This window comes from Ornithodoros turicata, chromosome 4, assembly GCF_037126465.1.
Source record: "Ornithodoros turicata isolate Travis chromosome 4, ASM3712646v1, whole genome shotgun sequence".
Classification (NCBI taxonomy): domain Eukaryota; kingdom Metazoa; phylum Arthropoda; class Arachnida; order Ixodida; family Argasidae; genus Ornithodoros; species Ornithodoros turicata.
Window position 1 is genome coordinate 24,449,023 of NC_088204.1, and position 24,571 is coordinate 24,473,593.

The following is a 24,571-nucleotide window of genomic DNA, read 5'->3' on the forward strand; positions in this document are numbered from 1 at the left end:
AAACGTCGACCCCTTGCCCATTTTACTTTTTAACGTCTCCCCATGTAATAAACTAGTGTTTGTAACTTCCCTAAAATCTGTTTCCGCGTCTTTTTTGAACTTCTATATATATATATATATATTATTTATATTTTCCGTCCTTGTTCGACCGTGTCTCTCGGTGCCCTTCACTGTAAGTGCATACCAGCTTGTCTGCGCCATCTCCCTTTTTCCTATGGTAAATTTACTGCACAAGGCTCGTGTACGAGGCGGTTACTCGTGCACGTCCTTTTGTCCTCACGATTCCATTCAGTCCGTGCACCTTCAGTATGATTAATGCTAAAAGAAACATCTTGGCTGTCATGAGGTCCATGTTACTCGATTTTTGCAGGATCTCTTGCTGGAGATGAAAAACTACGAAGCCAACGCACGTCTTGGAAGCGCACACCAGAAAGCAGGCAAAAAGACGGCGGAACAATATGGCTATATTCCGGTGAGAGCGTGCTGTCACCTGCACAGCCCGTGTCAGTCCTCTTAAGGCACCGTCCTCCTCCATTCTACGTGGAACGAAGTCCTTGCGGTAGCAAAGAGCATTGGTTAATTGATATGTAACGTTGTCAGACACATGTGTGCATGCAGTACCCGTTCTTTCAAAATTAGGAAGGATAAATAGAAACTAGAATTCGAGTAACTTAGGGAAAGTTCGCTGAATTCGTTAATTTCTGGGCGTTGGGTGTTTACGTGTTTGTGTCGTCCATATTTGTGGCCTGTTGTTACTTTGTTTGTTTGTCTAAAGTACACGCTGTGTGCACAACAGTTCTCTGTATTATATCGTCGGTTATGCGAATAACAGGACAACATGTACCACTTACTGCGACATTATACGACGGAAGACATCATCCAGTGAATATACCGAAACCTTACTTCATTTCCATTTGTCGTATTCGCAACTTTGCAGAGGTGGTGCATGTTCCTGAACTATGACGCGGATGTTTTGAAACTTGCCTTACAAGACTTTCTCTGTGACGAATACAGGCAAACACGCAATTAAGGACAGCCCTTGCAATCAACCCCGGATCGTCAAAAGTAAAGGTGAGATGCATTCACACTGTTTTAGAAAACCGTGCCGATCAGTGATTTATCCAGACCCCCTACACCCCATAACACCCCCAAAATCTAGAGGATACCCCCTAAAATTTTGTGAGATTGCACAATCTGTCGTTAAAATTAAGCATGTAAATGCACCCCGTTGCAGAGCCCCCTCCCCTGGGCAATTCTGGGCAAACCACTGGAGCCGATGTTCATTAAGCGTTTCTATTTACAGCCTCACGTTGAAATCGCGCTGCAGACGAACAACGACACCATCATTCGAGCGGTGATCGTTTTCGCAGAAGGGATATTTCAAGGGGAAAGTCTCGTCTTGTAAGTATCTGAACAATTTTTTTGTACAGATGCGGACAAAAGTACCCCGAACACGGGAAGGCGGTCATTTTCTCCGGAGCGGCGAAGGGGCACTCGTTCAGAGGAATACGCTATGTCAGTGGTTTCCAAACTGCGCCCTCACGTCTCATAAAAATATAGACATCGACGCGATGTCCCTCTAACAGTTTCCCTAGTCGCGCTACCGGACGTCTTCCGATCTCAGAGCATGAGTGTTAGCCAAAACGATACGCTGACATTTTATCGGAGCCACATTCAGAGAGGGCTTTACGGGTCAAAAATTCTTGCACAACTGCATGCTGCTCAACTGCAGCTTTCGCTCACAGACAACGGACGCGAAGCGGTTTTTGGCGCGCTTGCATGCTTCGAACTGTTGCTTGTACGCTGATCATGTGGCCAAAATAGTGGTCGGAGACGACGTACATGGAGCACATTGACATGCTTTTAAAGTAAATGCCTAGAATATTCGCTTTACCAAAACATGTGAATCGGCGCGCGCCTTCTCGCATGTGGACTACTTTCTCCGCCTGCGGTGATATACCTCTGTGACGGTAATTGTGTTCCAATACATGCATGAAAATCATGGCCAGCCTTCCAAGAGAGGAAGACGTGCACTCGTCTATCCGTATCCCTCTGCGTCCTTCACGTGACCTGGCTGTGGACATTCACCTCAAGGCCTTTGTGGGTTACAAGAATAGGTAAAGCAGTGTTCGCTTTTGCATTTCTTCCTCTTTGGCTTTGCCTGTATTGCTAACTGGGGGATGAAACAAGTCGCAATGTTTGACCGCATCACATTACAAAACTTACATGGGCGTGACCATCACCGATGACTTGAATTCGAACACCCATAATGACGAAGTCGTCACAAAGGCGGGAAGAAGATTAAATTATTTACGAAGGGTGTTAAGACAGTCTCGTAGTACAACAAAGTTGACTGCAAATAAGGCGCTGGTACGTTCTGTTATCACGAGTATACGCTTCAGTATAGTGTGGTACCCAAAAACCCAAGCAAGTTGACATAAGCTCGAAATCTTCCAAAGAAAGGCGATAAGATTCGTCTAAATGGTCCAAAGATCCGGATTGTCCTCAATGTATACAAGGTTTAAAACCTATCGTCACAAAACTTTTTTGGGAGATAATTCACAAGTTGACTAATGTGCAGCTAAGTACATACTGTCCATACTGCGTTAGCGGAAGCACACGCAATAAGGGCAACAAAACTTTCATCCACTACCTGTCCAAATCCAACTGTTTCACACATTCATTTTTCATTTTAGCATGACTGGAACAGCCTTCCTCATGAGATAGTTGTCTAGGACACCTTGCCTTGCATTCCATAACGACTTGAGGGTATATGGGTATAGAGGTGTAACAACCTACATTTTGGTCTTTTTTCTGTAAATCCCTGATCTCTTTTATCGACAATGTGCCGCTGTGCATTGATATAGTATACTAATTCTGTGTATAATGTTCTCTGATTGATGTACAAACCTTACTGATTGGTATATCGTTTTAGCTTTACGTAGCTGCTGAGTTGCGAATTATTGTTCAAATAATAGTTATTATCGCAGAGTGCATTCGTATGGAAGCGTGAAGTCAACCTGGAATTGTTCTATAGCGCAGCGTGGACTGGACACCCGAGGTTTCCTGTTTTCTTTTGCCTGTCCTTGTAAATATAACTGCTGATGCGTCTTACAGTTTGGATAGGTGATGCATCTACTAAAAAGGAAACAAAACAGACAGACACACTTCATTCGTGGATATCCCCAGTAACGTCAAAAGTATAGCAGACGGAAGCACTATGTAAGCCAGCGGTGTAACCTAGACCAATTGCCTAGACTAAACTACCCCTTTTGGGACCTCTAGTGGACACCTTTTACTGAAAAATCTGCCACCGAAGAGGGTCCTTTGCTGCTGTAATTAATAGGTTTCAGTTTACACTTTTTTTTTGCGGCTGGTCGCGGTGAAGCGCAAAAGGACGCTCTTCCATTCCACCAATGAAGTACGTGTCCTTGACCTAACTTCGCAACTGGGAGTGCTGAAGAAAAGTAACATTGTCAAACAGGCTCCGCCAGTCCCTCACCCCGCTTTGCTGACTGATCTGATTTTTGACTGCGCCCTTTCTCTGTTATGATCGCGCGGACGAAACAAAGTTAATCACATAGTACCTTGATATCACATGCTTTCCACTAGCACAGCACTGGCCCAAACTTCTTTTTTAGCACTTTCCGTTGCGAAGTAAGCTCAAGAACACGTACCGTATTTTCCGGTGTATAACGCGCGCCCTTGAAAACGGGCTGAATTTGAAAAAAAAAGTTATATGTATAACGCGCACCGGTACATAACGCGCACCACAATGTTGCTACAAGCTTCTGTACTGCCACCAGTATACACAATAAGCCAACGGGATGTATAACATATGGATATGCTCTATTTGAAACACATTTAGTCAAATCCGTTAAACTGCGATGCAAGAGAGTCGGTGTCATCATATACTTCAGTCTCCTCTCCGCTTTCGGTTTCGCGTCCCTTCTCAAGCACGCCAACCTTCTAAAATGAATTCAGGATTATTGACTCCTCAACAGCTCATTACCTTTTTGTGAAGACCAGCGTTCTTTCGCCGGTTTTGCCAACTGGCAAGAGAAAGCCAGAGCACACCATGGAAGAGGCTAGAATTTGTATGTCACCCCTGCAGGAAAACATTTCCGCGTATAACGCGCACCGTTTGATAACGCGCAGGACCTCTTCGTATCACTTTTTTACCGTATAACGCGCGCGTTATACACCAGAAAATATGGTATTCCCGAATTTTTTGACACCGGAAAACTTGCCACCTCTGCAAGCGCGTTTTCGGATTTCATCAGAGCCGGCCACTATCGGCTACACTCTTAAAAATGAACTTCACCACATAGCACGCTCCTAGCCAACCATCAGCCCGAATGACAACGTTCTCGCCCCTGATTTGTTGAAAACGGGAGGAGGAGCCTATTTTGTGCCGTGCATAATGGCCACAAAATAGGCTCCTCCTCCCGTTTTCAACAAATCAGGGGCGAGAACGTTGTCATTCGGGCTGATGGTTGGCTAGGAGCGTGCTATGTGGTGAAGTTCATTTTTAAGAGTGTAGGCGCGAAGACACCCCCACTGCACATGGAAACAACATGAGAAAAAGAGAGAGAGGGCGGGGACCAGTCCAATACTCCAATCACACATTTTGTCTTCCCAAACTTATCTGTTCGCAGCCACCAGTTACTGATAATCACCGACCTTGGATGTCCTGTGCTGTTTTCTGTGTCGTCCTTTCCTCCTCCTCACTTATGCGGGGCAACCTGGAGGAGCGCGCCTTGATGAGCGACGGCTTTCCTGGCAGCTGCTATGTGTTTTCGAGTGTCAAATTTTTGTGGAAACATTGTGAAAGATCCTGTATTGGTGATTGCAATGGTGTGTTGTGGCCATGGGCTCTGTATTTAACGCAAAAAATTTACCTTTCCTTGGCAAATTCTTGAGTTCAATTAAGCTAATTAGACTACTTAACGGGGTGCACTCATAGAAAACACCTGTTTGGGTGGCAAAAACCTTCGCAAGTGTCGTGCACAAGGTTTCCAACTTTCATGTCACGTAAAAGTTTTTTTTTAGTAATTAGGGGTCACTCTCGTGCAACACTCTGTAGATGGATAAATAGTCTAATGTAGTTGTGCACTGTTTGTCCCAGATTTATGCCCCCATTCTCAAGGAAGTGAACCCCTCCTTTTTTATCATCACTAAACATATCCCCCCCATGTCAAAAGCATGGCGCACGTGGCCTACAGAAAAGCAGCACGCGCACCACTGCTGACGTCACCAGTGTAGCGCAACGGACAGCAGCATAGCGGGCCAAGTAGCGGGCCGCTTTTGTGTGAGTGAATTCATGGGGCATGTGAGAAACCATCACAATAGACCGCTGGAGTTCCAAGTTCAACGTAACGCTTTAAACGTAACGACGGAGCAGATAACGTTGTGTTTTCTTTAGCGTTGTAGATGGTAATACGATTCAAGTATATGAGATAGATTTTGTCTCTATCCACAGTCACCACTTTCATGTGTTTGAGGTCTCAAGACAGCTGCCTCGGTTCTCCATGTATCTTCCGTCTGAAGAGATCCCAGTCGATGCTGTAACTGGTAGAGTCGAACTGAAGCTCAACGAACGGCCACAACGGGTGAGTTTTGTTTGGATTCATTCGTCACACAAAGGTTTGAAGGTTCCTTAAGGACATGCCGTACACTCTTAAAAATGAATTTCACCGCATAGCACGCTCCTAGCCAACCATAATCTCAAATGATATCGTTATCTGCGATTAAGCACCGGTTCGTTGAAAACGGGAGGTGTACGCCTTTTTTGTGACAATTATGAACCGCATAAGTGTCAACACACACACACACACAAATAGAGATACGATGATGAGATGGGGCTGATGCATAGGTGTCAAAAAAAGGCGTACGCCTCCCGTTTTTAACAAATCAGGGCAGATAACGATATCATTCGAGATATTGTTTGGCTAGGAGCATGCTATGAGGTGAAGGTCTTTTTTAAGAGTGTACTGTACCTTCCTCCAACCCCAGTTTTCCAGACTCTTAGAAATGAACTTCACCGCATAGCACGCTCCTAGCCAACCGTAACCTCAAATGGATACCGTTATCTGCTCTGATTTGTTGAAAACGGAAGGCGTACGCCTTTTTTGTGACAATTATGAACAGCAGAAGTGTCACAAAAAAGGCGTACGCCTCCGATTTTCAACACATCAGGGCAGAGTACGGTATAATTTGAGATGATGGTTGGCTAGGACCATGCTATGCGGTGAAGTTCATTTTAAAGAGTGGACTCCTCCTCCTCTCTCTCTCATGACCACTGATATTGGCGTGTAACTTGAGCCTTCGTTGTGGTTATTATCATATATTCGAACTGACACAAAAAGGCGTACGCCTCCCTGTCTCTTCGAATCAGAAGCGATGGGAATTGATGTTCTGAGGCAGAAACACCTAGAAAGGACATTATTATCATTATTAATTTCTTAGGCACATGAAGCTTTGTATGTATTTGTCCTTTCTATAGGTGTTCCAGCCTCAGAAATCAATTTCTCATCATGTTCCCATTGTGTGCATGCGCCACTGTCCTTTCAGGTAGCCACGTGGTTCAACCAGAACTTTCTTTTACCCGAAGACGTGCAAGTCTACGATCGTCTTCAACTGAACCTACTATCTGCCAGGAACTCCATGCCATTTAGCTTCACCATGGAACTCAACGGAGAGGTAACAACTGAACATACGGTTGTAACGACGAAAACGGCACAAAGTGACCCCCACTGAACCGATTTTACGAGTTTTCGCTGCTGTTCGCTGCCAAAGCGCTGTACGCACAGCAAGTTAGGACATAGGACCTCTCTATATATGACTCATATCGGTCCGCCTTCAAATCTGTAGTTTCTAATAAGCGCGCAAAGTTCAAGACTCCTTGTTCCTTACGGTCCGATGACGGAGGCTACGGCAACAGCGAGTTTTGATAGATCTGAAGGTGTTTACGACGAGGGTTCTTAAAGCATGGTGAGCCCGTCATTTCTTAGAAGTTATTGCTGAGCTTCCATATGACAGCTCTTTCATTATATATCATTTCCAGTCAAACTAGCTAATGACTGCGTTGTTGACAATGGTGGATACCGCGAAACAACATCCACTTTCGCGCGAATTACGTCGTCACGTTCAAGCTCAAGTACAGAGCCGTTGGAATACATGTCACGTGGCGCATGCCCGAGCCTCCGTTCGCAGGAAAGGAGCTTTTCATATTCCGCATTGGAAGTGTATAGAACCTGTTATTCAAATGAAATACAATTGAGCGCCGTTTGAGTAACGCTTATATTATGCTAAGCAAGTGTGTCTTGGGGCGCATGAGAGGAAGCACAGTTGGAGAAAGCACGAGACAAAGCGTCTGTGGACTTATGTTGAATTCCAATGGCAGAGTGGGAGCAAGGGGCAGGCTCCGCAGTGGAGCGGCTTGATCTGGCCTAGAGCAAGTGATCCGAATCTGCGACTGGAACACTTCCGCACAACTTGGAGTTTAACCCTGGGTAATCTCCCTTCGTGGATGGCGGCCACACTGTTAGAAAAATTTATACCTTTTAGGGTATAAATCGCCCGTGCAATAACTCGTACCTTTTAGGGTATAAATTTATACCCTCCGGAAAGGTATATGTAGTTTATACCCTAGGGGAGGTATAGAATTTATACATTTTCTTCACATAAACTGTACCTCTGCAAAGGTATATTCTAATCCCAGTTTTTTCTTTCAATCATCATCATCATCATCAATCCAGTTTGCGACAAAATTTTAATACAGGGAGTTGAAATAACATTTGATGAGAAGAAAAGCGTACTTTTTTTTTTCTTTACCACGCTGGAGTACGCCATAAGAGTTCCCCATATAAAAATAAAATAAAATAATATAAGAAAGAAAAGGTTCAAAGAGGAATACCCGTTCCGCGTGTTTGGCAGTTTTGATCGACATCTAAAGGACAGCAAATACTGATATACGGCTGGCGACTTGGCAAACTGTAGAGCATCCTTCGCCTGGCGGACAACCATACGGGTGAGAACGGCAAGATTTAATTATTTCAGGTACACATATGACGCAGTCTCAACTCAACCTATAGATTGTAGATGCAACTCTAACAAAGTCTGTGTTTCTTAAACAAATTACTGTTTATCTTAAATGACACCGCTTCAACAAAAGAAAATTATGTGATTCAACACGTGGTGCAAGTAAAGGTATAAAAACGATGAAGGTACAAACAGCCTGCAGTTATACCTTAGGAAGTATAGCCTCGGTTGTATGTTATACACAAGGTATAAACACGTGATAATGAGGTATAAATATGTTTTGTTATCCCTGCTTCATACCTCTTTTATACCCCTGCGCACGATTGGAGGTATAAATCGGCACTTTGTCCCTTTTCTATACCCTCGAAAGGTATATATCTGCAACAGAAGGTATAAAAAAGGTACAATAGCCCATTATTATACCTTCTTTATACCTTTTTTTCTAACAGTGCAGAGACGGAGGAAGAGAAAGAAGAAGATGCTCATGTTCCATTATAACGCCATGTTTCGCAACATCAAGGTCCTCCTAACGTTGCCCTGGTAATGTCTGACTTATCGCTTCCTTCATGAAACAAAATCGCTAACGTACGACGCGAAATAGTAGTCACGGCGAAGACGCGTTGCGAAGCGGCCATGTTGGCGAAGTAGAGACAGGAAATAGGAAGCACGAGCGACAAGTGGCACGTCACGTAGTGTTCCAGTTGAATCTGCCTATTTTGGCGGAGCAGTCTCGGTTGTTCCCTGGAGCGACCTTGGCTCGAATGCCGCTCCAAAGCTGCCATTGGAATACTCCAGAACTGTTCCCAATCTGACAATCAAACAGACTTGCTCTCGGCAGAGCAACAAAACTTGCTCCGGAGGCGCTCCGAATCTGCCATTGGAATTCAACATTAGAAAGCAGCAATAAGCCTGCATCCGCCGACGGGTCACAACACAACGCTGAAAAAGATGAAGCCACGTGGACCTCACGTGTAGTTGTTCCCGTACTTTATTTGAGAGCGTTGAGACCGTTCCAACATGCACAAGGGGAAAGGAAAAATGCTGAGGGGCTGCGCGAAAAGCTGACGAGCATAGCGTAATCTTCAAGTTCCCGGGAAAATGAATAATGTTTCTCCAAAGACATTAAAAGTATCTCCAGTCCACATTGCTGCGACCTTCTAAATCATAGTACGTGCTCGCTTGTATCGTCCGAGCTACCTTTTGGAAACAGCAGCGACCTATGTCGTTCCTGCTGATGGAAACGACATTTGGTTTTACTCCGCAACAGAAGTTGTGCGACGCGAAAAGATGCGTTTAGAATACGGCCCGACAGCAAAATATATGTTTGGCACTTTCTACCCATAGGCAGTGATCACTACTGATCAGATGGACCTCGCGGCAGAGGTGATCCAGTCTCTTGCGTCGTACCTGAACGTGGAGGATTTGGAAAGCCGCGCGGATTTCCCCGAAGAAAGCAATACTCTCGAGATCCTTATGGCCAAGGTAAGCTTGATGACAAGTGTGCGGAACATTAGGGAGTGTCAGAGCATCAGACAGTACGCTGATCAAGCAACGCTAGCAATCAAACGCTGATCTTTAATACGCATTTGTTTAATATCTAAGCACTTTTGGGACGAAAAAAAAATAGCCGCATGGATTGTCGGCCGATGCCGTGCACAGTGGTATGGTTTCATAACGTGGGTTTCCTGACGGAACCGTCCCTTTAAGCGACACGCATTACTCGTGGGTCCCTCCTCTGAGCGAACGTAAATGCTATATGTATCTGAATGTATCGAGAGAATGTTCTTAGCGCCACTTGATGTCTGTTGACCTTCCCCGTATTATGCAGGTGGAGGAATACCAATCAACGCGAATGCAACTGTCAGCCAACATGGCCAACACTGCGTCGGCAATCAGAAACTTCGTCGTCAGAGCGGAAGACGCCCGTCTAATGCAAGACTAGTAAGTGCACAAAAATTAAGGAAGGGTGTGCACCCTTCCAGTCATTCTATCTTCCCCAATATTTATGAGTGTAGTAATGGCCTGCCAATGGCAATGGCTACATCGCTAGACTAAAGCGAGATAGAGATAGAAGTGAAAACCTAAGCTAAGACCTAGCTAATTTCGTCATATCTGACAAGGTTCGTCACACTTAGAATACTTTCTCTGGTCGGTAAACGACAGCGCAACGATACCAAATTAAAATTTGTGATGCTTACGGTTGGATCATGTCAAAAAAGTGGAGAATCCACCGATTAGATTGAAGCAAAGCCTCACGTCGCAAGTGGGCGACGGGAAAGTACCAACGGTTAACCTGTCGGTCCAGGCTAAACAACCTTCGTCCTTGGGGGGCTTTGTTTTGCTATAGAGAAGTCGGTTAGTGGGAAATGCATGTTTACACAAAGGGAAATTAAAATTAGAGAAAGGATTATGGTAGGATTGTGGTATGCTTGTGCTGCGATTGCAATTTCTTTAAACAGCTTATGTGTCTCGCACAACGCGAAATTGACGGTACCACAGCACAGCATAGGCAGCTTCACACACTCTAAATCGTTTCACACCTTTAAAGGTGTAAAATAGGTGTATTAACAAAGATCACACCCCTTTCACACCTTACAACTTTGTTTTGGAAGTTCCTGAGGGTGTAGCAATGGTGTACTACACCCTCAGGTGAAATATGGTCATAAGTGTGTCGCCTGGGTGTATAAAGGGAGTATGTTTATTTTCGTTCACATGAACAAAAGTAAATATATACAACAACAGGGAACGGGAAATTACGTTACAAAAGTGCATGGCGTGGACTTACAACACGTCTACCATCAGATAATATATGCAGATTTAGAAGATCTGTTGAGATAGTGCTTAAATTTCTTAAAACACGTTGCTCCTCATTGCAAGACAGAACAAATACATGACAGCGCTCATCGTACTCAACTGCAGTTAATGTTTGTATGAGAAAAATGGTATCAGAGTTAATGACATATATGCCTGCAATCTCAACGAACACGGGTAAGTCCTCCTCGGAAGGTTCTTTTGCAACAACACAGCCAACAGCAAATACGTTATCATTACCAACTGCACTTTTCACATAGACTATAGATTCTGCGTGAATATCACGGTCATGGATGTAACTCTGAATTGCTTCTGGCGCATGTTGAAGTAGTATCTCCTTGGAACCATCAGTAGATGTGGCATTTCTGATGAAGGGTTGCGACCACAAATACATTTGATAAGATGTATGTCTTCTTGCTAATGAAAGGGTTACGTTCTTAAAATTTCGATTTTTTCTAGCAACATCTTTAAAATGCTAGTGTTTCCCTTCGAAACGCATACACCATAGAGCTAGGAGAGGACCAAACATCCTGATGAGTCGCGGTTAATGAACAATGTAATGCATTTTACAGGGGTTAGATATTTGTGGGTACCACACTGCAAATCCTTGAAGAAACTAATAAATGCAATTAACATGCACATGGGGGAGGTGCCTGCTCATGAGAAGGTATACAATTTCACGAAAAGCTATATACAGCTGCCATGCTTCATTGCCATGCACAGCTGCCATGCTATACATGATTGTCGGCTGTGCATGTTTACACACATTTAATCACCTTGATGTGCATAGATATATGGACCTCAATGTGATTATATGCAATATGCTGGTAATTGTGAATACACAGTTACCAGCATATTGCCACGAACCCAGCAGTTTTATTCAGCGTTACACCCTTTACACCCCAATTGCCATGAGGGTGTTAAAATACACCTTAAAAGGTGTGCGCCGTGAACATTTTGATTTACACCCTTTAAGGTGTAAAACGATTTAGAGTGCACAGGCTTCGTTGTCGATAAGTGTATGCAAGTTTGGCTGCTTCAATCCAAACGCCATTGCGGAATATGTCTCATGAGACATATTCCGCAATGGCGTTTGGTACGGTTTGGGTTAATACGCTGAAGACATGAATGTCTTCAGCGTATTACCGAGATGCAGTCTATGCGTCACATTGTGTATTTCTTCGTAATATTATTTCACTTCACTCTCATTCGTCGCTATCTGGTGACATCTTTTCGACCTTAATTTTTTTTTTTTTTTTGACCACCTTCACCGTCAGAACTTAACGTTTACGTACATGACGCTACTTAACCGTCAGAAAGTGATGTTTCTTTTACATTTTTTTTTCAAAGGTGCCGAAAAACAGCAGAAAGGCATTCACATCGGTGGCGTAATTTAGCAGTTTATTGCTTGTAAACCCAACGCAACAAGTTTTGGTATCTCTGACAGATCACTTTTAAGATTTTTAATTTCTAGCGAAACTGTGGCAAAATGGATCTTGGCAACGTCATTGGAAAATAATCCCCAACCCGTCAAGCAACACTGATCTATGTCCTCTAGAATAATTTGGCGGCTAGATAGCCGCCTTCTCTTCGTTTTATATACTCAGCATTATGCGTATGCAATGTAGTTTTGCCGCTGTGCTTGACGAGCAATGAGAAGTTAGTGGGAACTTCAGCACATGTAGTGTGGCCGTAGTTTTCAACTGGGAAAAAAGAATTGTGACATCAGAGCAGTCGGAAGGCTCAGGCTATCGAATAGATAAACTTTCTTAGATTGCATGTCTCCTGCTTTACGGCACACTTAGCGCTATTCTCGCGTGGAGGTTTTTCACGTCACGTGTGAGAAGGATTTCAGACCCATCGTTCCCATCCTCATCGTCATCATAATAAAGGCTCGTTTTTTCGAACCGCAACAATTTGGTGGAGGTGCGCTGGATTTCCTTCCTCCTAAGCCAGTAAATCTGGAACTCCGAAGCCGTCGCATTGTACTTATGGCTAATACACCCCCATCCGCAGCCGGCAACGGTTCTGCCTCGGGAGGACAAGCGACCGCGTCGACTAACCCCGCACCAGTACTGCGGCAACGTGACCCGCCCACATTCAACGGCATCGACGGCCAGGATGTTGATGATTGGCTCGACGAATTCGACCGCGTCTGCCGTCACAACAGGTGGGATGACAACAGCAAGCTCAATAACGTCGCCTTCTATCTGTCCGGGGTCGCCAAGACTTGGTTCCTGAACCATGAGGCAGAATTCCATTGCGTTTGTTTGTGGATGGTAAGGAGACGTAAAGTGGTGAGTGACAGAGCAGCTGGAGAGGACCTCCTTGACAATCTCAGCCACAAACTGGCAGCCTCTGTCGCTCAACAGGACTCTGGGAGCGCCGTGCTGGAGGAGGATACGTTGAATAAAAAACTGGGCAATATCAGCAGCTGTTGCGGAAGGCAGGGCGGAAGCAACGACGTATCTGGTGGAATGGTCAATTGCCGTTACAACCCAGCGGTTTCCAGAAGTGGACAGGGGGAGGGGGCCGAAGAGGTCAACTCCGACTCGTTCGAAGGGATGGAGTGGGGGTGGTAGAGGATGTAGGCGACCAACGGATGTGGCGGTAGACTTGCGTTGTTGACACAGTTGGCATGACGACACATAGCGATGGATGTTCCTGTACATGCCCGGCCAAAAAAACTTGCGACGGATCCTCTCGTAGGTCTTGAAAAAGCCAAGATGTCCTGCTGGAGATAATTCAGACTCGAGAAGTCATGCATTTCTTGTAGCCGATGAACAACATGTTAAATAATTACGTTTAAGAAGAACTACATAGGTATATTTTCTCCTGAAACTAAAGCATTATTTAATTTGTTAGGCATCATATTCTGCTTCAAAACACTTTTCACTAAAAGTGTTTTTTTCCTGGCGTTTTAAACTCTGTTTAAAGAAACCATTCGAAAGATTCGAGATTCGTAAGATTCGTGGATTCGTAGAACCTTCCCTGCATTCGGATTCGGATTTAAAAAAAATTGGATTCGTCCCATCTCCAATCTAAAGGAAAATATGTTGGCTACGTAGCCGTCAAGAGCAGCAAGCCAGTTGGGAACATAGATCACTGTTGCTTGACAAATTGGGGATTATTTCCCACTGGACGTCGTCCCGAGCCGTTCTATCTCAACTTTACTAGCAAATTAAAAATATTCAGCGTTTCCTCTGACTCTCACATGTATAACTTTACAAGCAACTAGCTGTTAAACTTGTGTCTTGTGCCTGCCTGTTGCTTTACGGTACACTCTTAAAAATGAACTTCACCGCATAGCACGCTCCTAGCCAACCATTATCTCGAATGATATCGTTATCTGCCCTGATTTGTTGAAAACAGGGGGCGTACGCCTTTTCTGTGACAATTATGAACAGCATAAGTGTCACAGAAATGGCGTACGCCCCCCGTTTTCAACAAATCAGGGGGCTTAATCGCTTCATCGTCGTTACGGTCGTTACAAGCTAACGAGTGGCGGGAAATTCAAAAAGGCTTGCGGGAAATTTAAAAAGGTGGGCACGTGACAAAACGCGTGCACGCCGCTCTTCGCGCGATACGTGAAGGCCGTGGTACACGTCACGCGCAATGTGTCACGTGCCCACCCTTTTGAATTTCCCGCCATTCGTTAGCTTGTAACGACCGTAACGACGATGAAGCGATTAAGCCCCCAGGGCAGATAACGATATCATTCGAGATAATGGTTGGCTAGGAGCGTGCTATGCGGTGAAGTTCATTTTTAAGAGTGTACCTTTAAAGGGATAAGTGCGAGAAGATTTAGTGCGTGTTGGTTGAGTAACATGGTAACAAACGCGAAGATTGGTTGCTAGTAAAACACGACCTCTGCCCGTCCGTGCTTCTTCGCGTTTGATACCATGTTACTTTAAAAGCAAGTGCGATTTTGACGGCTGTGCGCCATCACGACGTTGTACGATAGGTGTATGCCAGCGTGCTGAGCGGTGGCGGATCCAGTGCTCCGGTGTCTTCCAAAGTTCCAAGCAACATACGCTGGAGCTGTTAGTCGCTTGCCTAAAAGAACTCAATTTGTGACGACAAGGTAGAATTGCAACGGGACACGAGCATCGACACGGCACTGCTTGCAGCTCCTCGCTGGTACCACTCATTTACGGCGTATTCCACCTTTGGGGGGAGAAGGCTCTGGCATCGAAACAAAACGCTAGTGGGCGGTGCATGTGAACCTCAAAATGGATTCCTCAAACTTATATCACGCGAGCCATGTAGGGGAATGTGGGACAAGATGAGACAGAAATTCGCAATTTAATCTTGAATTTTAATTTTCCGCGTTTTCAAAAGAAAACTAGCTATAGGCACATTCCGAGATGTCTAAAGCTTCTTATCTGTAAATTAGAACGGATGCAGCCGGTTCTAAAATAAACACGGAACAAAATATTCAAAAATGTAGAGCGTCTCATCTTGCACCAACCCTCAGGGCAAAACGAGACATCAGGTGGGGCAAGATGGGACACGCTTAGTAATAAAATATACAAATTAGTTTTTGAAATCCAAGCACATTCACAGCCCCCTTGAGCACACCGCTCACATGATGTGCAATAAAACCACACAGAACCCAGTACCCTTTCCCTCCACCGTCCTTTGCAAACAAGGCACCGACAGTCTGATGTGTCGCTGGTCGCTTGCTTTTGAGTGCGCTTCTGCTTTGCTGGAAATATCCCAAGAAACAGGAAAATTTGGTGAAAAATACCAGGCAATATGCAAACAAGAAATATTTGAGGAACAAGCGTAACTATACGTAACAGTGACTTATCAGTTTCTAAACTACATTACATTTAAGTGACATTAAACTTACATTACATTATGGCGTGGAACCCAAAATGTCGCGTCTTACCCGGTGTCTCATCTTGTCCTACCTTACCCTATACCCTCGAGTCCGATCATAATCAACAGGCCCCCCGGTACGCCAGTCGTACATTTTTTCGATGTGACCAAATATTCAGCTTTTATACGGTGGTAGGTACTCCCTGTTCCCAAGACCTGTGTTCCTGTAAATGTCATAAAGAAACACCAACGAGAATTTTTGCAGAGTGCTGCTCGATAAATACCAGTTTTCACCATGGCAGTGACTCCATGCGGAAATGGTACCAGGAACTGCAGTCCTGCAACCGACAACTGATCAGCGACTACAAAATTCGCAGCAACAGTCACGAAGAGCTCATGTCCAGCCTACGTCAGGTGAACCAGATCATCCAGCGAGCAGCAAGGCTTCGCGTGGGCAGAGCAAAATCACGTGTTATCACTACCTCTCGTGCAGCCGTACAGAACCGCAACGTACATGCTCTAATAAAGGCCATAGCCATAGGGGAAGAGCGCCCCTCGTCATGAAGAGCAGGACTTTCTTCACCAATGACACCGCACATGAAGTCCAATGACTCGACGGTGGAAGCTCGGTACATAAGCGCTGAACCATTGTGGGTACGCTTAGAACAGTAATGGTAACAGAAATGGTTATGGGATATTAGATTATGAGATATTCAGAGTGTTTTTATCCGTTACATACACTTTCTTAAATAAAAAAAAACTGTGAGGGCAGCACTGATGCCATTATTGCGGGCGGGCTACACGGCAGGGCGGATGTGATACGGGAATGCATGACGGCAGTTATAGGGAAGCTGAAGCCATTAACAGTGCTAGAGGTGGAGGTAGATGGTGCAATAAATAAGCAAGTTTGGCAGCGTTATTGTTGCAAGGACTGCAACCGGAACTGTGTTGATTACAGCGGGAGGAAGTGAGTAAGTCGAGTACGTTACGTCATCTCCGAAATGTAACAGCCGGAGCATTATCAAAATATCTTTCATAGGCATGGAGTATGTTTAGGTGGCGTTTCAAGAAAGGTGTAAGGTGTAATGAAAAATTGTGGTTTGATGCCTTATTCGGTTCACGAGAAAGCAATATTGCCCTGTCTAGGGAGGTGGCTCTAGCTAGGGCATTGTTGATGAGTTCGTCGGGATATTGACGTTCTTTGAAGTAATTACACATATCCTTTATATGGTTAACAAAATCCTGTGTATTGGAACATATGCGTTTCAGGCGTGTTACTTGGCCGGAAGGAATGTTTCGCTTTTGGATATTAGGGTGATAGCTATTGAAATGAGTAGTGCCGTTTGTCATTCGGCTTCTTATAAAGATCTGTGACAAGTTTACTCGACTCAAGAGAAACAGAGACGTCTAGAAAGCTGATTGAAGTTTGGGAAATACGGTGAGGAAGATGCTATCTGGAATTTCAGAAATAATAAGGGTCATAACAACAAGTCAGCAAGGAACAATAGCATTTATCCGTTATTTATCATGGCGATTCCTTTAGAAGTATCTTGAGGAGTGCGTCTTCTTATTCAGGGTGTCCCAGCTAAATGCGAACAGATTAAAAACAAACAAAAACATATATATATATATATATATAATGCAGGAAAAAAAGCCATTAAAGAAACAAATAAATGATACTAGACGTGTTTGAAATTCAAACTTACAGATTAACATGGCTTCTATGGCTGCACGCAGAGAAACAGATACTGATGGAACGATGCGGGTATCTGTGAACGCGGGGAACGATGCGCATCAGTATCTGTTTCTCTGCGTGCAGCCATAGAAGCCATGTTAATCTGTAAGTTTGAATTTCAAACACGTCTAGTATCATTTATTTGTTTCTTTAATGGCTTTTTTTCCTGCATTATAATTCACTGGCTTGCACTGTGGCATTGAGGAGTGCTCAGTCACCCTCCCAGGTGTATATCGCTCGCTGAGTGACCCCTGGTTTGCCAATTGGGAACGATGCGCAGCTACCCAGGGCCGACGAGCCGCAAACACGGCGAAACACGTGTCCTCTGGTGCTGCCGCATCGTTCCATCAGTATCTATCTATATATATAATTTTTCGAGATAAAGTTAGTTCCAACTCGCGCCTGTGCAGCACGGGCGTGGATTGTTCTGCTCTTCGTTAGCCCTAAGGTAACCTAGCTATCCTAAACGCGATATAACCCCTCACCTTCAGGCCGATGGCCAAGAACGGTGATGGTGGCCTCGGTCGCCGTTCGGGTCTCCCCGGAACACACGACGCAGTTCTCCGAGGCCGTAGTCGCTTCCCGGTACGGAGAAACCGGTCGACCTCCGCCCCTTGCGAACGGACACTCCTTTCGCTTCAACACCCTAACATCAGGCACAGAACATCGCTTCGTGAACATCAGGCACAGAAGTGTATGACGTAAGTCAGACCAGTGACCCAATGAATGGCGATGAATCGCTGGACCAAGATATGGGGGACCCTTTCACGCTGGTGACGTACAAGAAGAATAGGCCTCAAGGCATCCCTGTATTGTTTAAAGCAGTTGATTCTGGAAAGTCGTTTTGGAAGGTTAATCCCAACGTGGTAGCGAAAACTATTCCCTCTGCGGCTCAGGAATCAATTCTCCGTCATCGTGTCAACGCTGATGACTCTATGTGCATCTTCGTCCAGACGGAAGGGGCGGCGTCTAATCTCATGACCCTTTGTGAAGTGGCTGGGGTGGCAGTTACGGTCACCATTCCCTCCTCATTCGTTAAAAAGATGGGGAAAATATATGACGTCCCACTGGAGTATACCGACGAGGAACTCGCTTTCTATCTGGGAGAGGATGGTGTCATAGCGGCTAGGCGTCAAGTGCATCATGTCTTTCATGAAGATGGGTCGGATCAGCACATATCTCTTCGAAATGTCATATTGGCCTTCAAGTCCAACAGAAGGATACCTGAGGAAGTTAAGTTTGGTTTTTCAACGCATAAGGTGCATGAGTATGTGGAAGGTCCAGTGCAGTGCTATCCCTGCTAGAGGTTCGGTCATTTTGCTCGAAGCTGTCGATGACCCCTACGGTGCAAGTTTTGCTCTCAGTCGCACACACTTAAGGAATGTACAGCGCGGCGCCAACCGAAATGTGCAAACTGCGGGGGACCGCATGCTGCTGTGCATTCTTTATGTCCCCGGAAGAGGACAGCTACAAGGAGCTTTCAGGCTCGTGTTTTTACCAACACCCCTTCCCCTGGGATCAGGAAGGCATGACGTAGTGCACAAACGGACGGAGATTCAATTTCAGGTCTCCAGGCGGCCAAGAGTGATGGTCGACCACAAACTACTGCGAGTTCCCAACGGGCACCTCCGCAGGTCTCAAAACCACAAGCATCCTGGTAGCCCCTGCATGGTAGCCCCTGCATGGTAGCATCCTGGTAGTCAAAAGCCCCAAACCACAAGCATTTAAGCCTCAACCGAGTAGGCACGTGCAGCAGCTAGATAGTCAGCATGGCATCCCTAATGCTACCACTCCCCTCCGTGCAACTTTCGCGGCCACAGTGCGAGGTCCAAGGAAGACCGACGAGTCCCTGCCAGCAGCACCTCAACGGCTGAAGTGGCAATCCCCCCGCAGTCTACAAATGATTTCTGTGTCATCATCTCCTTAGTTCTTACTGCTATGAAGGCCGTTGTTGCTTGTTGCCCTGAGGCTGCGCGGTTGCCCGAAGTCAAGGCTCTTCTAGAGATTGACAGCCTTTTCCTCGGTCATGGAGCAAATCCATAGCAATGTTGTCTTGATGCAGCGGAACGCGCGCAGTCTGCGCAACAAGCTGCCAGATCTTCTGCCAGATTTCTGCTTCGGCATCAAATTCTCATGTTGGCTATTAGTGAAGCTTATGTTAAGAACTACTTCAGACTCAGCCGTTATAGTTTGGTCACGCAAGAGGATTCAGATATCTCAAAGACGGTTCAGCTTGTTCCACGTGATTTCAATGCAGCCGCCCTTCCAACGCCGAAAGTGGCTTGTTTAGACTGTATCCGGTGTAAAATGGATAAAACTGTCATCACTGTGGTGAACTTATACGTGCCGCCGTCAGCTAAGGTGTCCAAGACCGATCTGAAGACTGTGTTGGACGATTTAGAGTCTCCTTATCTAGTGGTCGGTGATATTAACGCTCACCACCCTGCATGGGGGAGCACCAAAACTGATCGTCGGGGGAAAATATCGATGGAGCTGATCGAGAGCCTAGATCCTGCATCCTAAATGACGGATCACATACGTTTTTGCGGAGGTCTTTCTCTACGGACGTTCTGGAAGTCTCTTTCTGCTCAAGAGGTATTTATCGGAAGTTAGTTTGGCACACGGACCTTGATGGCAGAGGAAGCGACCACGTGCCCAAATACATCACGTATGACGGATATTCAACGAGAGCGGGATGTAGAACGGCGAAATTAACAAACTGACAAACTTGCGTTCGTTTCGTACAGCATGTGGAGACAGAGCCCACCCTTTGCTTTCTGTGGATCAGCTAGAAAATGTCTTTGTCGATGCCCTTGCCTAGTCCTCTAAACACCCCCCCCCCCCCCAAGGTAAGCGTGAATTTGCCACCATCTTCCACAACGAAACCGCTTCGCTCATTAATCGTTCCCACGTCACCACCTTCTCATACTCGGGGATTTCAACTATCCTAACATTGACTGGACGTCAAGTGAACCACACGGTACTAGCATCGATGATAAGAATTTCGTCGAACTGTGCCTTACCTTGAACTGAACACAGATGATCCTTTCCCCAACAAGGAATCCACCATTTGCGCCTCACACTCTAGACCTTCTGCTGACGTCACCACCCGAAATTCTTAATAACCTGTCGATAGACGATGTCCTTAGCGATCACTGCATCATCACCGCTAGGATGACCATACCGGGAACCAATAGGTCAACCTCTGTTAAACGCATTCTCCTATATTCCAGAGGTGACTTTGATGCGATGCGGAACGAACTACGCCACTTTTTTGATAGATTCTCGGTGGAATGTGTGAGTCGCACTGTTGAAGATAACTGGTTTGCCCTCAAAACAAAGTTGCTCTCTTTAGTGGAAACCCATATACCTACCATGACTATACGTAATCGAGACGATGCTCCTTGGTTCACTCGCAAATGAATTTTGAGCTAATGTAATTTTACCGGCATTTCGATATCGCCACCCGGTGGCTTTCAATATCTCCGAAGCTATGAAAATTACTTTGCGATTTTGTGCAAAAGCGTTTCATGTTGCGAGTTACAGCTCAGGTGCGGTCTGTTCTGTCAGCAATATTTTAAACTTTATTTTGGAGTCTTTTCAGCACCTATATTTCGGGATAGCGATAACCTATCTCTCTCTTGTATGGAGGGATATAATTTCGAGCGTTCCGTTTTGTTCCACTGCACGAATTAATTTGATAAGGGCAGCCCCACAAATATTTCCAACGTTGAATGCACCTTAGCATGTTTATGATTCCAACCATGCGGCGTTCGAGAAACTGCGCAGTTTAGCCGTCACAGAATGGAAAATGGCTGACGTGTACCGTCGGAGAAAGATATCATCACTTTCTGCTATTGTTCTTGCAACAGAAAGTTCTGGAATACCACAGAGCAGTTATATAGCTAACGGCCTGCGTGGCGCACCGGTTTCAGTTTCAACCAGTTGAAAGCACAAAGTCAGTGCAGGAGGCAAGAACTATATAGCGAATCATGTCGTACCCTGTAACCAACACCGAACAGTTCACCTTCGAACAGATGGAGGCGTTGGTCGTGGCCCGCGCCGCTCCAGGAATCCATATTATGTTAACGGTAGGTATTTAATTATTGGAAGCCCTCTTTGTGCGTTGTGCATTATACCGGTAAGCATAGGGCTTCTCGTTGTCGTCGTGTTTGTAGGTCTGTCCGAATACTTATCTCAAAGCCCCACGTCAGATTTTCTCTTTGGGAGGTAAGGAAGATTTGATTGGCTTCGAGATGAGAGGGATGATCAATGAACAAACGAAAATAACAAGAAAAGTGAAGCGCTGTCAAGGCCCACCTTCAGTCGCGCGTCCGCGCTTATCCTAGTCTGCTCGTCTGCCTCGGAATGATGGAGCAGAGTATTCTCCCCATACGGAAAGCTAAAAATGTGCCAACGACGTGCTTGGACGACTGAAAGCATTTCAGTTAAAGGGCTCACTGGACAAAAGCTCACCGCTCCGCCCGCCTCTTTTTAAAATGGAACATTTATTTCCATGGTCATAAAAATCCTCAAAATCATGTGTGCTCTTCTGACCTAAGCTTGGTCAGTCTCGACGGGTGCATATTGTACATGAACTGACCCACTCCCCAAAGTGTGGAATGCGTAAAAGGCTCCCCTTACCTAACATTGGTCAGTCTCGAGATGTGCCAGAAGTCCATTTTCCTCCTGAGTCAACTTAAAGAATGAGACTGATGGACCTGTCCCAATGATTTTTATTACTGCCCAAGAATGCAATTAATAAAGCAGTTGCAAAAGGAAAGCGCTGAGCTCTTGTCCGGTGAGCATATGTCCGCGCCCCCAGGGTCCTTTTCCAGCTGTCCGCCGCGAGGTTCCTCCGATAATATGCGATTGCTCGTAGTAGACCGCTGATAAGGTCGCCATTAACTTCTCTTAACGTTTCGGAAACTTATCCTAATCTTATCTATTGATAGGGTGCGGTAGATGCGGTAGCTTACCGCCTCCGGTAGCGGTCTACTAACAGCCGCTCTTATATTGCAACAGTGATCAGCTATTATTTTGGATGGGGCTTGTTGTATTGGTCGTAGCGAGGAGCTGAACGTGCTCTAAAAGTAAAATGAATGAGAAAGAGGGACCTAGGATGATACACTTGAGCAAGAAAATAAGTGTCACTGTAAGGGAACCTCTGGGTTCATTCAGACACTGCCTTCGACCGTTTCCTATGATGGCTATAATGAGGCTCGTGCTGACGCTACGAACACGAAGGCTGTTTCCCATAAATTTGTGTTACCTCAGAATAATAATGATGGTGGATTAAGTTTTATTGGCGCACGAGCAACTTACCAAAGAATGGCTGTTTTGACCATAAAGTATGCGAAGTCGAAGGCCAGTAATTTGTCCAGACCACGTACCTTACACCCCCAACACCCCGAAAATGTTTGGCGACAGCCCCTAACTTTTTACCTGTGCTCTACCTATAGAAAGTATGGACCTTGCTATCCCCCAATTTTTGCAACACTCTCACATGCTTGGAATTCTGGATAAATCACTGTCGGGGACGGTAAGCACGCGACACAAGAAGCACGAGTAAAATACGTGCTATACGCAGGGATTAAGGCTTAGGAGGGGATGCCTCCCCGTGTCCTATCCCCGCCAATTCCCTTCCTGAATTCATCAACTTCCTTGTCGCCACCTACAGGTGGTGTCCTGTGTTGGAAAATAGGGACATTCAGTTACCTCTACACTCCAGCTCAGCTTCAGCCATCATCAGGAACAACAAAGCCGTATTCATTCCCCACGTTCTTGCTTCGAATCATAATGGACGACTTGCCCCCCTACGCCATTGATTACGTAACGCCACCGCGCAAACGCGGTGGGCTCTATCAGCTTTATCAGCCAATCAACCGACACGTTTTTCCCGCTTCTTGCCAACTACAGCAAAATATAACCTCGAACCGGCCTTCTCGTGACGCCACCAAGTTGTAAACAGAGGGTGTTACAGAGCAGAGTTCGAGGTAACTCGTTACTGCAACTAAGTTACTTTTTTTGGTAACTTGTAACGCAACTCGGTGCTTTTTGCGCCGTGGCAACTTTCAGAGGAACTCGTTTCTTTTTCAAGTAACTTTGCCAAAGACACTTAAGCTAGAAGCTACAAGTTACTTTTAATTCGCTTTTCGCTGAAGTCAACATATCTTCTTGCTTTTTCTCTGGTTCCTTCATGACATTTTACGTCATAAAGCGTGATATTCAATCCATGACAGTATTCTATTGAGGAAGTAAGAACCGCTGCCATTGAAATGAAGATGAACCATCGTGCGCACACAGGGAGTAAGATGCAAATCGTTCGAATTGTTGGACCTAAACGAAAACGATCTAAGCGTCTTGCACTCCTTCGCAGGCAACTCAATCTCTAACTCAACTGCTCACGCGCGCTGCACATGTGTAGTGCTATTTTGTGTCCGAAGTAACTTGGGAGTAACTCGTTCTTGTTTTAAGTAACTCCGTAAGTGCGAGTTATATTTCAGGCTTCGTTATTAACTTAGTTACATTTTTCACACTGTAACTTAACTCGTAACGAGTTCTTTTTGACGAGTAACTTCTCGATCCATGGTACCACAGGGGTGACACAAACCCGCCATTGTTGTAACTACCCTCAAGCGGGTGCTTTTGGCAAAACTGCCGTCTTGTCCTGGTCGCACGTCATAGAAAACGTCCTTTTGAGGTCATGTGACTTTGTTTACATGTCGTTTTGCCACTTACCGACATATTTTCGCCGTCATAACACCAAGAGATGACCGTATTTTGCCAGCGTAAACTATGCGGTGCTTCTTCCGCAACATGGTAGCCCATTTCACCTTAGTTTAAGTACATCGCATCGGCTCGGCGCGGTCGTCATCACATCTTTGGAAGTTGTCAACAATACGAGGCTTTATGTGTAAAATTGCGCGTTTTACTGCGAGATTATCGGATAAAAATAATTACCGTGATCGAAAAACATTCAAAACGTCGTCCAGAAACAACAACCGCATTGTTTACAAACGGTTTGGCCGCCGATCACGGGCGCCGCCATCTTTAAGGTCACGTGTGCCTTGACGTTTGCTGTGACGTGCGACCAGGACCTGTCCAGGATGCATTGCGTTCGCCCAGCACGCTTTCGTCTACGGAGCAATACATTGG

The 24,571-nt window shown here is 45.4% G+C and overlaps 1 protein-coding gene across 1 annotated transcript in view; it reads left to right on the plus strand.

Moving 5' to 3' along the window:
* Positions 1–16,609, plus strand: part of LOC135392828 (Bardet-Biedl syndrome 2 protein homolog) — a 68,496-nt gene extending 51,887 nt beyond the window's left edge. The window contains exons 9-17 of the mRNA XM_064623530.1: positions 371–472; positions 1,015–1,071; positions 1,304–1,401; positions 2,010–2,117; positions 5,483–5,612; positions 6,574–6,702; positions 9,388–9,525; positions 9,872–9,984; positions 15,981–16,609. Of these exons, the coding sequence (XP_064479600.1) occupies positions 371–472; positions 1,015–1,071; positions 1,304–1,401; positions 2,010–2,117; positions 5,483–5,612; positions 6,574–6,702; positions 9,388–9,525; positions 9,872–9,984; positions 15,981–16,242 (1,137 nt within the window). The 3' untranslated portion in view covers positions 16,243–16,609. The remainder of the gene's footprint in view (positions 1–370; positions 473–1,014; positions 1,072–1,303; positions 1,402–2,009; positions 2,118–5,482; positions 5,613–6,573; positions 6,703–9,387; positions 9,526–9,871; positions 9,985–15,980) is intronic.
* The last annotated feature ends 7,962 nt before the right edge of the window (positions 16,610–24,571 follow it).